Source organism: Condylura cristata, unplaced genomic scaffold, assembly GCF_000260355.1.
Source record: "Condylura cristata isolate star-nosed mole 26May11 unplaced genomic scaffold, ConCri1.0 scaffold00021, whole genome shotgun sequence".
NCBI lineage: Eukaryota > Metazoa > Chordata > Mammalia > Eulipotyphla > Talpidae > Condylura > Condylura cristata.
The window spans coordinates 28,821,178-28,837,479 of record NW_004567122.1 but is presented as its reverse complement, the minus strand read 5'-3'; the positions used below and the strand labels follow the sequence as shown (position 1 = coordinate 28,837,479).

Below are 16,302 nucleotides of genomic sequence, written 5' to 3'. Positions count from 1 at the left end.
GGTAATTAACTCATTAATTCATTAATGCATCAATGAACCAGAGTGGAGTTAAACCTTGTAAGAATTTTTGGCTGAAGAAAATGTTGCTGGGAGAGCCAAGTAAACATGGGCAGGGATTTAATTATATATTTTAAACATGGAGATAATTTTCCATTACAAAGAGAAAATTGCTCTCTTTATTCTTTATACCTTATCTCATACAGTATAATGGAAGAAAAGAAACTTTGTCTAACTTTTTCATTTTGATTACAAAACTGTTTACATTGGATATTTAATAAATTAAGCACTCATTTCTAATGACTCAGGGTACATTAGGAATAGAAAGGTAATTAACACACTACTTCAAATAATCATCAAACATACTTGGTGGTGAAACTCTAGACTCATTTACCTTAAAAAGTCAAGATGATATTATTGATCTTAATACCTAATACTTACTGTCACCATTAGTTAAGTAATAATAAAATGGTCCTTTCTAACGAAAGGACGAAATAAGATGGGAAATGAACACAAAAAACTTGTTAGAATGTCAGCAACAAATTACTTTTCAAAGTGAGATTAAATCCGTAAAGAAATAAAAAGAACTGAAGTAGCAAAATATGACTAAACATTTCTAAAGTACATTAAAAAATCTGAATAAATAGAAATACATTCCATGTTCAGGGCTAGGAAATATGGTATTTATTCACAAATTAATCTGGAATTATAATAGCTGAGAATAGCCAAAAAATTTTTTTTCCATGGGGATAAGAAAAAGAGAAGGGGGGAGGGGGCTGGGGAAGGAGGGAAGTGAGGGGGTGAGCGGGAGCTCTTTGCATACACCACATCTGTACCCATTTATTCATCAACTCGTGGCATTTCGGTTAAGTTTCCCAAGCTTGGCTATTGTGAATAGTGCCACATTGAACATGGGCACACACATATTTTTTATTTCATGTTTTCATATTCTTGGATAGGTACCTAGAAGTACAACTGCTGGATCATATGATAGTTCTATTTCTATTTTTGATTTTTAAAGAATTACCTCCCATACTATTTTCTAAAATGACTTTAACAATGCCCAGTCTCAACCAACAGTATTTGCGGGTTCTCAGTATCTGCACATTCTCTCTAACACTTATTTCTCGTCTTTTGACATGGCCATTCTCATAGGTATGAAATGACATCTCAGTGTGGTCTGGATTTTCATTTTCCTGACAGTCTGATCAAGAACATTTTTCAGGTGCCTATTGGCCATGTGTATGGCTTCTTTACATAAGTGCTTAGACCAACCCATTTTTTTACTGTTTTTTTTTAAATGTATAAATTCTTTATATTTTGGCTATTAATTCCTTCTAAGATGAGTTAGGAATATTTAATGCCAATCAGAAAATCTTTTTTGTTTGTCCCCCACCACCACCACTGTATAGAAACTTATTAGTCTGATGTACTCCCAATTATTTATTTTTGCTTTTGCTCCCCCTAATGTTGGAGTGGACATCTCTAAGGCCTATCATGTTAAGCTTACTGCCCGATGTTTTCTATTTTGTGGTTTCAGGTCATAAATTCCTGTCTAATGTTTTCGACTGACGTATGTATATGGTGTAAGAAGGGCTGGCATGTACACACAGGGGATGCTCCCCACTATCCTGGCTTTGCAACGTGGATGGGTCTTGAAGTAAATATGCTCTAAGTGAAGTAAGTCAGAAAGAGAATGATTAACACCCAATGATTTTACTCACATACACAAACATGTAAAATACAAAAACATTAATAAAGAAACACAACAAAGCCTTAGATTTAGACAACAGAATGTTGTTACCAGGGGTGAGGGACATAGGGAGCAGTAGATTAAGGGGCTGAGTGGATGGTGGTGGATGGAAACGAGACCGTTGGCGGTGGGTACTGGGTGGTACACACATGTATGTGATACACACACTGGCAGACTTGTCAGAAGTTTGAAGAGAAGGCATGAAACAATTACTTCAGAGTAAGAAGAGAGGAGAGAGTAATAAACAAAGGAGATGGGGTTCCTTTTACTGTCCCCAAAACTACGACTCCATCCAAAGTTGATTGAGCTATGAACTTTTATTCCTTGAACAGTTTTCTTTAAAAAAAAAAAATATATATACTTTTTGACATCTCGCTGATTGGGAAAAAATTTTCTCACACACAACTAGCAATAAAGGATTAATCACAAAGATATATAAAGAACTGATGAAACTCAACAAAAATAAATAACCCCATCAAAAAATGGGCAGCAGAGCTAAAAAAGACACTTCTCCAAAGAGGAAAGGCAGATGGCCAACAAGCATATGAAAAAATGCTCAACATCACTTGTAATAAGGGAGATGCAAATTAAAACCACAATGAGATACCACCTTACCCCAGTGAGAATGACACATCTTCAAACAACCAGCAACAACAAATGTTGGTGAGGGTGTGAGGAAAAAGGAACTCTCCTGCACTGCTGGTAGGAATGCAAACTAGTACAACCACTATGGAAAACTGTTTGGAGGTTCCTCAAACTGCTAAACATGGAGCTTCCATATAACCCAGCAATCCCACTCCTAAGTTTCTACCCAAAAGACACACAAACACTAATTCAAAAAGACACCTGCATCCCCATGTTTACTGCTGCTTTATTTACAATTGGAAAGACGTGGAAACAACCCAAATGCCCAAAAGTAGATGACTGGATTAAAAAGATATTGTACATATACACAATGGAATATTACTCAGCAACCAAAAAAAGAAACACATGTCTTTTGAAGCAACATGGATGGAACTGGAAAAGATCATGCTTAGTGAGGTAAGCCAGAAAGAAAAGGAAAAATACTGGATGGTTTCACTCATACAGGAGTATAATGGACCAGGTGAGAAAATAATAATAATAATGAACAGCTATATATCAGACACATTTTGTGGGGGTGGAATGGGGAATGGGATCAAAAACAGTGGGAGTAGGGAAATGCACTGGACTATGGTAATGACACACGGGCGATTTGATGATGGGAAGCCCACGGGGATTACAACTGAGATGGGAATATGCACAAAATGATGTAAAAATAAACTACTATTAAAAAAAAAAAAACAAAGGGCCCTCCCTGGTGGCGCAGCGGATTATAGCACAGCACTAAGAAGCTTAAGCCACTTCCTCATGAGTTCGATCCCCACCTGCCCCGGAGGTGACCACATGGCACCACAGACCTTTCCTGACCCGCCCGCTGCTCCCCTCAGCAGTGTACTTTGTCGATCTGCCTGTTCTGCTCCCTACTCTGTCCCTGGTGAATCCTCTCACCCTCTGCATCTCTGGCCTGTACCCCAGTTCTGTACGAATAAATAAATAAAATCTTAAAAAAAAAAAAGGATAATGAGACCCCTAGTTGAGCAAATCAATAAAAAAATTATATTGTTTTAAATCAATGTTACCTCAGTAAAAATATGGGATATATAGCAGAAAAAAATGGGGCAGGTGTTAGCAGAGAAAGGAGTAATAAAGACAGATGGTTAAAAGAGAAAATAAAGCTAAAATAATTACAGCAAAATAGACTAAAAACAGTTCCTCTTATAGAGCAAAACTCAAAGTACGAAAAAAGTGACATCACAATCAGTGGCGACTGGTACATTATTTTTACACTTGGACTAGTTGGAGAAAAATAAAGTTACTGCTTCCCTTATATTTATGTGCTAAGATTGTTTCCAAATAGATAATGGGTTAAAGTAATAAGAACATATTTGTTGAACACTTAAAATAAAAATATATCTTAGAAAATTCTTTATTTCCAAATAACAGAAGTTAATTTATAAGTCTGACTAGATTACTTACATATAGATTACATCTATATATGTGATATATGTGTGAGTATATATTACAGATAAATACATAGTGTTAAGTAAATCAGTAAGAGAACATCAATATCCTACTAGAAAAACTGGAAAAATACAGTGACAGTTTATAGAAGGAGAACTGCTAAGAATCAACGGGGGGGGGGGGGGTGAGTTTAGTCTCACAATCAAAAAATGCAAATTAGTGTTTTGTTGTTGTTGTTCATTAAATCTGCAAAGACCCCCAAGACAACACAGTACTAAATAACAACTTTTAAAATGCTACTGCTGACTAAAACTAGCTCTAGTCAACCTTGAGTGGGACATCCCAGTCCTGTTCTGACCACAGAGGGGAAGGCGGGAGCCTCTCACAGTTTGGCATGATGTTATCAGGCTGAGCTCCTCGCCACTGCTGACTGATGAAACTTCATCAGGCCTGATGCTGGAGTCGGTCAAATCGTTCTGTGAGTTGTTTTACTGCTACCTTTCTGGCTGTTTTCTGTCTTGCTTCTTCCACAATGTTGGGGTTCCTCAAGGTTCAAACCTCTGCCACTTTGTCCCTTCCTTCTGCAACCCTCCTACCTGTGAGAAATTTCATCTAGCATCATGATTTCACATAGCACCAATCTGCCAACTATTCCATCATCTCCTACCTACACCATTTAATCAATCGCCTAAATCATATTCCAGCTACATACCTACCAGCTTTACTCAGATCTCTCAGGTATTTAAAAACAACCATATCTAGGGCCCTCCCTGGTGGCACAATGGGTTTTAAAGCACAGCCACTTCAGTTAGAGCCCAATACCAGGCCAGGGAGCTGACCCGCATAGCACAGCAGACCTCTCCTGTCTTGGCCTCTGCTCACCCCCTCAGCAGTATACTTCACCATCTGCCTGTTCTGCTCCCCACTCTGGTAAGTCCTCTTACTGCCCCTGTACCTCTGGCCTGTACCCCAGTTCTGTATGCATATATAAATCTTTAAAACTAAAATAATTAAACATACTCAAAATGAAAGACTTGATTTCTTGTTCCCAACAGAACCTATGCCTTGTTTTCAATCAACTTCAACTGGACTCATAGTTTGGAGACAATGAAAGGAAATACAGCTTCTTGTTTCAGTCATTCTCTTCCTCTCCTCTGTACTCTGTAGTTAAGTGTTTCATACCTTCTCAAACTTCTAACAACTCTACCAGAATCTTCACTCTCAGCTGTTAACTCTGCTTCCTATTTAAGTAAGATCATGAGTGTCACATTGCCCATCAGCCTGCATCTGTGCCTGGCTGGTGGCACTCTGTCTCACCCCTTTTTAACGCGGGCTGTTCCTATCGCTCCTTTCTATGTGCCCGTTCTGGACCAACCTCTGTACTCCCTCTCCTCTGCTCCACTGTTCTGGTAATCTCCCCTTTCTACTGTGTACTGTCAAAATAATCCTCTCTCCTGGATTATCTCCATCAGCATAAAGGCATGCTCTCATACTTTTTAACTAAAAGTAAAAAACAAAAACCATTTTCAATCCAACATGCACCATGTCTCTATAGTCCTTATACAAAACTTCAAAGAGCTATCAAATTGCTATCCTCGATTTCTTTCTTCTCTCTTGGACCTACTCAGCCAAATCTGTCTCTCCTAAACTTTACTTAAAATTCTTCTGTTGCCCAAGGTTACTTGTAACTTCTACAGGTTGCTTAAATCAAGGTTCAATTCTCAGTTCATGTTCTACAACCATCTGACATGAATAATTGTTCGTATACCTTTTCTACTTGTTTTCTGTAGTAATACAGCTTCTGGTACCCTTCTGGTCTTACTAACCCTGTCCCAACCTCCCATGATGCACACTCATCTTCTCCCCAGACTTAGTATCAGAGAATCCCAGGTTTAATTCCTAGGCCTCTGCTCTAGGTATGCTCACTGCATTGCTGATCTCACCCATGCTCATGGTTTAAGCCCCATGTAAGTGCTAATGAATCTCATTTTCACCTCTTCCCTGCCAACTTGATTTTTTATCTTACATGCCTAGTAGGCATTACAAAACAAACACATTCAAAATGGAGCTCTTTATTTCTTCCCCCTAACCATACTTCCCTATCGAAATAAAGGACAACTCTTTCCTTCCAGTGGCTGAGGCTCAAAGCCCTCACTTTTCTCTTTCCCCTTCACCTCAAAATGGCAAGATAAAAATCAGCGGCATCCTCAAGTTCTTCTGTGAAATTGCTTTGTATGAAAAGATGAGAGAATATGAAAGGTGACAAAATGAGGTGATTCAAAGATAGTTCTATGATTGTGAAATAACAGATGAACGAGAGCTGAGGCCATAGGCTACCCAGCCTATGCTTCGGACATTCCTGTAAGAGCTATATATTTTCTAACCACCCAGAGGTCAGGCCTGTCTGGTCTGGCTTATTTGGTGCTTGTCAAGCCTGTCAGCCATGAAAATGATCAGCATTCCCACAGCACAACTAAAGAAGCAATATGGAAGATAAATCTAAGGAGGCAGAAGAAAGAATAACTGCTTAAGTAATTTTTCAAATTAGCTAGTGAAAAGTACAAAAAGGAAAAGAAATGTAGATAAGCAACGGTTTCAAATACTTAACTTACCCTTGTATAGATTTCCAAGAAAGGTCATGCATTAAACCAGGCTATATGAATTATTAAAATGCCAGATTTGTATTACCTTAAATGTATAATGCTCATTCTCACATAATGAACTAAGAAAAATAAAATATTCAGTGAGATCATCTCCAAGATGCCCTCCCTTCTCCAAATTTAAAGACTGAATTGTCAGAAATCTACTGTTGGCAAGATTTTGCTTTTTGCTTCCCCTTTTTGCTTTTCTTTTTTCCCCTGGCCAGCACCAAATGAAATGAAAAACTGAAATTTTTGAAGCAGCTACCACAGCCTAAGATTTGGGCACACCAATACGTAACACAATGCCAGGGACATATGGGTACAGCTTCAGATCCTTCCCCAAAATCTGTTGTTGTTGTTTTTTTAATCCTTGTTTAAAAAAAGTGTTTGGGCCCTTCCTGATGGTGCAGCTGGTTAACAGTGCAGCACCACAAGTGAGCCACAGCTGCTTCAGTGAGAGTTTGATCCCTGGCTGTGGAGGTGACCCACATGGCACAGCAGACCTCTCCTGTCTTGCCCACTGCTCTCCCCAGCAGTGTACTTTGTCGATCTGCCTGTTCTACTCTACTACTCTCTCTGGTGATTCTTCTCACTGCCCCTGCACCTCTGGCCTGTACCCCAGTTCTATATGCATAAATAAATCTTTTAAAAAAATAGTGTGTAAGGCTTGGCCTCTACTCCAATGGAGGCAGGTCCTTATGATGAAGTAGGACATGGTGTAGGCACAAAGCAAAAGGCTATGTGGAGATAGCTGACATACTTCTCTCAGTCAAGGTTTAAAAAATCATGGGCACTTGCACCCCTCCCCAGCAATACCAGACCACTTCCAGGTTACTTCCTTAACTCAACTGCAGTATTTCAAAAAATATTTGAAGTTGAAATTGCTTAACTGCTAAAATGTTGGTACTTTAGAACAGAATTTCCTGTTTCCAAAACTTAATTTGCTGTTGGTTACTGAAAAATGAGGAGGAAAATTCCTCTAGAAGCTCTAGCTAATCTACCATCTCTCCCCTCCAGAAAGAACTATGAGGTCTAGGGGACAATTCCAAACTGCAGATGAGGCCACAGAAAACTAGTCCCAGGCAAGAGGTACAAAAAGACACTAACAGAGGGACCAGAGCTGCCTAACCACAGCTGCCTCAATGAAGGACAAACACATCCCCAAAACACCTAGTAAGTATTATTCCTCTTTCTCAGAGGGAGGGTCATCAGCTACCTTAAAAGGGGAGCTCCTGGCCCTCCCTGGTGGCGCAGCGGGTTAAAGCACAGCACTGAGAATCTAAAGCCGCTTCCGCATGAGTTCGATTCCCGCCTGCCCCGGAGGTGACCACATGGCGCGGCAGACCTCTCCTGACCCGCCCGCTGCTCCCCTTAGCAGTATACTTCATCGATCTGCCTGTTCTGCTCCCCACTCTGTCTCTGGTGAAGCCTCTCGCCGCCCCTGAGCCTCTGGCCTGTACCCCAGTTCTGTATACACAAATAAATAAATCTTTAAAAAAAAAAAAAAAAGGGGGGAGCTCCTCTGAGTATAAAAGACATGGGCCAGCCAGGGTAGGCTGGATACAGTTCCCAAAGAAGTTTGGTTTCTACAACCCATTGGATTTCAAAACTTTCTATTCCAATTATTTGAAATGGACGCTTAACAGAAAAAATCTAAATTGCTGACTTCTCTTTAAAATAATGAAAGGCTTTCTCAATTTCATTACTTGCAGATGCCTACTACATTTGCCATTACTGTACCTGCCCCACCCTGTTTGTGTGAGGGAAGGATGAGCATAGGTCAGAATCTGTGAGAACAACCACTTCTGGAGAAACACCTTTTTACATAGGACATGTACCTAATACCAGGTTTGATCTAATCACTGGTCAAAGCTAAGTCCCCTTTGAGGTCTGTTCTATTAGGAGAAACAATGCATTTTAGGAGAAACAATGCATTCTCATTGCAACCCAGACCTTTACAACAAGGCCCTGCTGCACACCATTACTTCCCCTGGGAAGTGCGAAGCTCTCCCTGGGAGCCTTCCCCTCCCCCGCCCCAAGGTTTTAAAATCATCTATATAAATACTCTTGGTAGGTGTGATCAGCGTATGTTACCATCTGTTTCAGCCTATATGTGAAAGCATTGTTGCTTTCAAGCATTTCAAAACCAAGTGGAGAGCCAAAGACATTAAAAACAAAGTGCTGATAGGGCAAAATGGCAAACTTAAGAATGCCCAATCTTTAGAAATTTGCTCTAAATTTTGTGTACAATTTGGTTATCCATGAACTTCTGGAGGTGATTTGATCTTTTATTTTCATCAACACAATTACTGATCACTAGCAGACTTCACAACTGATTCAGAGCTGGGGAAATGTCTATTAGATAATGTGAACTCACAACTGGTCCTACATAATAATATTTAAACAAAGCAACTCTCATTGGCAAACTAAACCACATGGTCGAAAACCAGAAAAAACATCCAAACCAACCCGTGCACTAGTCAGGATCACAAGTTAATAACTGGACTTTTACTCAGTTCCTTTGTTCTATTCCCCTTTATCCATGGCCACTGCCATATGGCAGGACATTTAGAAAGAGAAAAATGTAACTCCTCAAAGTATGTTTAGGAATGTTCTCTACTGGGAAAGTCGTGAGGTAGCCTATTCTACTGAAACAGCACTCAGAAACCCCTGTGAGTAAGGAACGGCAAGGAGCACCAGGACATCCAGCACAGATCCCTTGCAGGAGGCAGGCAGACTCTAACAAAGCCATTACTGTTCTGCAGGCCTGCAAGTCTTTCTAGAATCTCAGAGATACTTAACCTAATCATCAGTTTTCCAATGTGCCGTTATAAATGGAGAAAAGTTTTCAGCTCTTCCTTCAGTATCTGACTGAATCACACTATCAATAATACCCATGTCTTAAGTCCACTTCAGGATATTACAGACTGAAGGTTCGAGCTCTTGTACCTTGTCCCTTCCAACACAGAGACCAAACTACTGGGCACTGAGATGAACTGTAGGAAGGTATCTCTTTTCTTCTAATTGTGCAGGGTAACTAATCAGTGCTGGCAGACTGGCACATGTTGCAGATGGCCCTCCTCAGGCTGAGTGTAGGCCAAGTGATGTGGCCACTGTCCACCAGCCACTTACCGTCAGGGGGACACTGCATTTTTAATGAAGGGCAGGGGGTTATTTACGTGGAAATGTGACTTGAAACTAAATACAACTTTCTCCAGGCTTTATGTACTCTGCATCAGTGAACTGTTCTGTCCCTAAGACATCTAAGATACTAAAAACAAAACTAACAAAATAAACATCTCCATTCTAGCAAAATACAGTTTGGTGGTACTTTAAACAATGGCTGTTGTACTTTACCTGTGGACAGAGAGCTTCAAGTTGGCTTGCAGACATTCGAACAAGTTTTACACCTTCTTCATTGTTTGAGATAGAGCAAGCCAAGTTGGCAACCTATAAGAAGGAACACCATAGAAAAGACCTTTGAAAATTTTCTCTTTTGATTGCAAAGGAAATAAATATTTACATACCATCCCCACCCCAACCTTTTAAAGAACAAATGACAAGAGCATTAGCTGTGTTTTACTTCTTACAGATTGCTGCCTACATGTGAGGACAATTTTTTTTAGTTCTGCTAAGGAAGTCATACAGATTCATAACATGGGTCACTGAAGTTGGTAACACAACCCTGAACAATCCCAGGGCCTATAGCTTTACATAGCCTTTAACCTGCCTCAAAAGGAATTTCTCCTGGTGTGGGTATAACATAAGAAAAACTAAGTTCCTCAGGAAGGAATTATTGGAATCCTGGAATAAAAATTGTACTTTGTAGCTATTCTTGCAGGAAGGAAATCTGAATTCTAAACTGCTATTCTCACTTTAAAGGTGAGTGGTACTTACTTTAAGCCAAGATTGGCTTAGTTGAACATAAGGCTATTTTTCAAATAAAAAACAGCACTAAGGCACATCAAAATGAACCCAAGGCCATCCGCATCAGAAATAGAAAACAGGGACGCTGCCTCCACAGTCCAGAGCAAAGCTGTTCTTCAACTTCGTTCTCTAAACACTGACTCAGGAGTGAGCAGAGTAGCTTCATCCCCACTGAAATATTTACCTCCCCATCCAGCTATCTCAACGACACTGATCGTGTGGTCAGAAACAATCTTTCCAAGTTATACTTCCTCTGCGGAAGCCCTAGCTGTGCTGAGAATGTTACTCTGTAGAGACTGCTAGGGCTGTGATCACTTATCGGTTGCTTGCCAACTGCATTAACAATACCAGAGACCAACTAAAGGCAAGGTGCTGAGACATATCCTTCTCAGAGTTGCAAATTGAGTTATGAATGATAAAGGCGTAGGCAGTTGAATATCAAAGCACTTTCTGGGAATTTAAATGCCAGAGTAAACAAGGGCAATGGCAATAACCTTTAGCTTCACTCCTCCACCCAACTTAAGCACACAAATGCACAAAAAGATTATATAACATTATGGCTGTTGTTGGCAGTATTAGAGTTAAGGATTGTCAGCTTTCTCTAAGACTGCTATCAGATTCCTGCAATGCCTACACAAGGTGAAACTGAAGAACTAATAGGCAATTAAACATAAAAAATGTAAGGAAATTAAATATTAAGTCAGATCTTTAATGTTAAGGTACCTTCAAAGTCACATTAAAAAGTAGCATTTATACATTCCTGAAGTTTGCAATCTCTATGTTCTGATGTCAAACAGGAATTTCTCTTTGTGATGACAATCTAGAGATGGATGTAGATTTCCAATTAATGACTACGCTAACCTTTGTAACACAGAATCAAAAAAAAAAAACTCCTAAAGGTGCATTTATGATGTTAAGGAGCCAGCTTAAATTAGATGTGTTCATGAGTTTACAATTTCTAATACTACACTGCCTTAAGAAGGGGGTTGGGAAAGCAAGTATAAAGTTGAGATTGATCACAAATTAGCAGTTTGGGGCTAACAAAAACCCCAGGTAATCAGGCCCCTCACTCCTACCCATTCAGGGGGTCACATTACAGATTTAAGATTTATCATTGTGTTTCTACCTCCCTCTCTAGATACTACAAATACAAAATTATATTTCAATTTATATCCTCCCAATTTTTACAATATGTAACCCCCCCAAAAAATTTAAAAGGCTGAAGCAGATTATTATATACAAGAGAACAAACATGAGAGAGGTGTGTGGCAAAGACTGAAATGGCCGATTTCTGTAAATTTTCCAGCTTTCTGATTCAAATCCTAGTAAAACCAAAGGTCCTTATTTTAAAACATTACTTAAAAGTGTTTCTTAATGGAAAACTATTCAGAAAAACATACTGCCGTTCACAACAACATGGATGGAGCTAGAAGGGATTATACTCAGTGAAATAAGTCAGCAGGGAAAAGAAAAATATCAGATGGCTTCACTTACAGAGGAACCAAATAAGGGATCAGGGGGAAAAAATATTAACAATTAAAAAAAAAAACCACAGCAAAACTAAACAAAAATAATCAGGCAACTATAAATCAGAGGCATTATGAGGGGCACTGATTTGAGTGGGAAAAGCACAAGGGTGCGGGGGGAAAATGATGGTGGGAATTCTATGGGGACTACACCTAATCTAAAATATATGCAAATAAATTAAATATATATAGTGAAAAAAGGTGTTTCTGATGTACTGCTCTACTGATGTTCTAAAAGGAAACTGACAGATTCAGGAGGTCACCCTGCCTGGCCTGGGAGAAGGAAGCAGGCTCTTGTCACTACCCGTCTTCTCTGGATGAATGAGCTTCAATTCACCCTCCAGGGACAGGGCTACTCACTTCTAACAATGACAAATGTGCAAATACAACAGCTCAACCATGCCTCAGAGAGACTAACCTCATTTACTCCTGCCAGCCTTGACTGTGACAGCGAAAGCTAAAGAAGGGGATGGAGTGCAGGGGCTTCCTATATACCTCCTTCTGGGGCTTTTAAAACTGAGATAGCAGTTAATACTGAAGTTGAAGAATCTGAAGTTTGAGTTAAAAATACTGAGCAACAAATTTCCACAGACAATCTGGCAGAACTAAGACTTTGCGTAGTGATGTGCAATCTTCATATCTGTTCTGGAAAAAATTTTGTTTTTGCCTCCACAGTAACTGTATTAAATATCTCTGATTCCTGCTAATCCAAGAGTTAGGTTAACAGTGATACAATGAACACTAGCCTTGAAATCATATGGCCTCTTTTCACTAGATCTGCCTATTCCATGTTAATTTGGGGGTTTGCAAAAACAAACATTGCAGGAATCCTCCAACTCCCTGACTTAAATTAACAACAACAACAAAAGGCCCGGAGATCTTGCTGGTTTCAGTAGAGGCCCAGTAACAATATGTGCTGTGAAGGAAAAAATTATCTGTCAGGTGGTGGCAGAGCAACAAATAAGACATCAACACATGACAGAAAAAAATTTCAGACATTGAGGAAAGCTCTTATCATGCACTCCAGATTTTCTTTATTTAGATGAAATGAAGTTGTGTGAGGGAATATATCCTATTATGAGAATTTTTTTTTCACTATTATTGGTGTGTTGATGTCTTTAAATAAAGTTTACATTTGTTTCAGTCAAGAAGTTATTTCCCACTCCACCAGCACCCGTTCTTGGTTTTATACCTGGCTGGTATACTACACTGACAAGTGATTTCTCTTTATTCTTGGTAATAAATTTAGGACCTACTCCCATAAGAGCACATACTTGTATGAATTAAACACTGGAAACCAGAGAAAAGAGAGCCCTTAAGTCAAGGTAGCACCACAATGACCTAAACAGAAAGCAGTAAGGCTGAAGCTCAAGGCCTGCGTCACTTTCAGTGAGGCCTCTAGAGTTCAGAGCCCTCTGCAGAGCTTCACAGCAGCAGGCAACAAAGCACCTACAAAAAGTGACAAAAAGGGAGCTAAGAAGAAAGTGGTTGATCCATTTGCTAAGAAATATTGGTATGATGTGAAAGCACCAGTAATGCTCAAAATAATAAATACTGGAAAAACACTAGGAACTCAAGGAACCAAAACTGCGGCTGATAGCCAAGGGGCCTGATTTTTTGAAGTGAGCCATGCTGATGCTCAGAATGATGATGTTGCATTTCTAAACATCAAGCTAATTTCTGAGGACGTTCAGGACAAAACTGCCCAACTTTCATGGTATGGATAAATGTGCTCCATGATCCCTATGGAAAGTAGCATGGAATTCCTCAAAATACCAAAAATCCTTGTACCATATGATCCAGCAATTCTAATCCTAGGCATCTATCCAAAGAGCACAAAAACATGACTAATTTGAAAGGAAACCTGCACTCTTACATTTATAGCAGCACTATTTAAAATCACCAAAACACAGAAACCTACATGCCCTAAGACAAATGAGTTGATCATGAAGATAAGCAGTATTTGTACACAATAGAATACCAGTCAGTGATCAAAAAACATAAACTCATCCCATTTATGGCAACATAGCTGGAACTGGAAAGGGTTATTCTCAGTGAAGTGAGCCAGAAGGGAAAAGATAAAATACTGACAGTTTCACTTATATGTGGAATATAGAGGAACTAAACAAAGGATGAGACAAACTTTAAAAATGACTCTTGAAAGCTGACCCCAGAGCTGAGGCAAGCGGGGAAGAGGAGTCTGAGGCATGCACAGCAGGCTTGGTGGAGGACCCTGGGAACTTTGGTGGTGGAAAACTCTGGTGCCCATACTTGAGAGGAGAAATCCTAAATGTGAAAAAAAAAAAAAAAATCTAAGGATGTACAAGTGTTTCAAAATGCTCTATGGTCAAAAAATGGCAGACTGTGACTGAAGCACATGTTGACGTCAGGATTAATGGTGGTTATTTGCATCATCTTTTCTGTGCTGTTTTACTTTAAAAAAATAAAAAATCGGCCCTCCCTGGTGGCGCAGCGGGTTAAAGCACAGCACTGAGAAGCTAAAGCCACTTCCACATGAGTTCAATCCCCGCTTGCCCCAGAGGTGACCCCATGGCGTGGCAGACCTCTCCTGACCTGCCTGCTGTCCCCTCAGCAGTGTACTTCATCAGTCTGCCTGTTCTGCTCCCCACTCTGTCTCTGGTGAAGCCTCTCACCACCCCTGCACCTCTGGCCTGTACCCCAGCTCTGTATGCATAAATAAATGAATCTTTTAGAAAATAAAAATAAAAAATAACAATCAGATTTGGAAGACCTGTTATGCCCAGCACCAGTGGGTCTGAAATATGATGGAAATCATGGCCTAAGAAGTGCAGACACATGACTTAAAAGAGGTGATCAATAAATTGATTCCAGACAGCAATGAGGAAGGCAAGAAAGGCTTGTGAGCTACCTACTCACTCCATGATGTCTTTGTTAGGAAAGTAAAAATGCTGAAGAAGCCCAAGTTTGAACTGGGCAACCTCATGGAGTTTCACGGTGAAGGCAGTAGTTCTAGAGAAGCTACCAGGAATGAGACAGATACTGAAATTGAATGAGATTGATTGATTGATTCATTCATTTATACAGAACTGAGGTTCCAGCCAGAGGTGCAGGGGTGGTGAAAGGATTCACCAGAGGCAGAGTGAGGAGACTGATGAATTGTAACAGGGTGGTCTCCTCAGTGATGTATTTCAGTAATCTGTCTGTTCTGCTCTCCACTCTGTCTCTAGTGAATCCTTTCACCCACCCCAGCACCTCTGGCCTGTGCCCCAGTTCTGTATGCATAAATAAATAAATCTTTTTTAAAAGTTTGTTTGGGGGGCGAGGGGAATAAAAGGCTTGAGTATGAGCTCTCAAAAAGAACAAAGTAACAACTCAAACATCCAAGTCTGTCAAATATAAAATGAAATTTTCCAACTACGTGCCATATAAATTTTAGAGCCAGTCAAGAAATTCTTCCAATTACTTCCAAGCTCACAGCAGAAATAATGAAGGAATAGAGCAGCCACCTTACATTGGTTTTCTGATTAAAAGGAACAAAAAAGCCCACAAAAAAAAATGAATGTGTGGTAGAAAAATTCTAATTTGACTGTGGCAATGGTGCAACCGTTCTGTAAATAAAGTACAAACCATTTAACTACATCATTAAGATGGTTGGTTTGTGGTAATTAATAATAAATAATAAACAATGTTTGGCGTGTCTGCTTTTACAAGGCAGGTAAGTAATTAAGGGAAATTATCACAGGTTAGCATAGCAATGAGAAAGGCAAAATTCGGAGAAGTAAGCAAGCACTGAAAGCAGTGTTTACACCTGGTTATGGTTAGGAAGGAAATGGTAGTTGTGCCATTCTGAGATCAGACTCTGAGTTTTTAATAGGTCAATGCCGTAAGGTGGGTGCCTTCACAAAGACAGGCACCTCAGGAAGGTGCCTATAGAGACCTGGGTCAGTCAAAAGGCAATATCCATTTAAAAAAAAAAAAAAAGTATATTAGGAAAAGCCACACTGAAAAGGGAAAAGCTAACACTTCACTCAAGGAGGGTACAAAAAGGCCTCCTTTCCCCAAATTTTATCACAAGGGTTTAGAAAAGCAGTGATAATATTTATTTAAGATTTATTTATGCATACAGAACTGAGGTTCCGGCCAGAGGTGCAGGGATGGTGAGAGGATTCACCAGAGGCAGAGTGAGGAGACTGATGATTTGTAACAGGGTGGTCTCTAGGAAAAAGGGAAGTTCCAGGTTCCCTGTCCCATCCAGAAGAAGGGTGGAGCTGAGCAGAGAAAAAGGAGAGAAGCTGAGGAGAGAAGAAGGAGAAGAGAAGGAAGCTGGATGGAGAAGGAGGAGACCTAAGGAAGCCACATGGAGCAGCAAGCATGTGATGAAGAAACCGGGCTTGTTTCCTGACCCTGGACTGGTTAAGGCAGATGTGGGTGA

The 16,302-nt window shown here is 39.9% G+C and overlaps 1 protein-coding gene across 4 annotated transcripts in view; it reads right to left on the bottom strand.

The window, feature by feature from the left end:
• The window catches only part of CTNNA1 (catenin (cadherin-associated protein), alpha 1, 102kDa), a 305,980-nt gene that overhangs the window by 18,386 nt on the left and 271,292 nt on the right, over positions 1-16,302 (bottom strand). For all 4 annotated transcript variants that reach the window (XM_004686781.2, XM_012727837.1, XM_012727839.1 and 1 more), the window contains one exon: positions 9,793-9,885. In XM_004686781.2, coding sequence (XP_004686838.2) covers positions 9,793-9,885 — 93 coding nt within the window. The remainder of the gene's footprint in view (positions 1-9,792; positions 9,886-16,302) is intronic.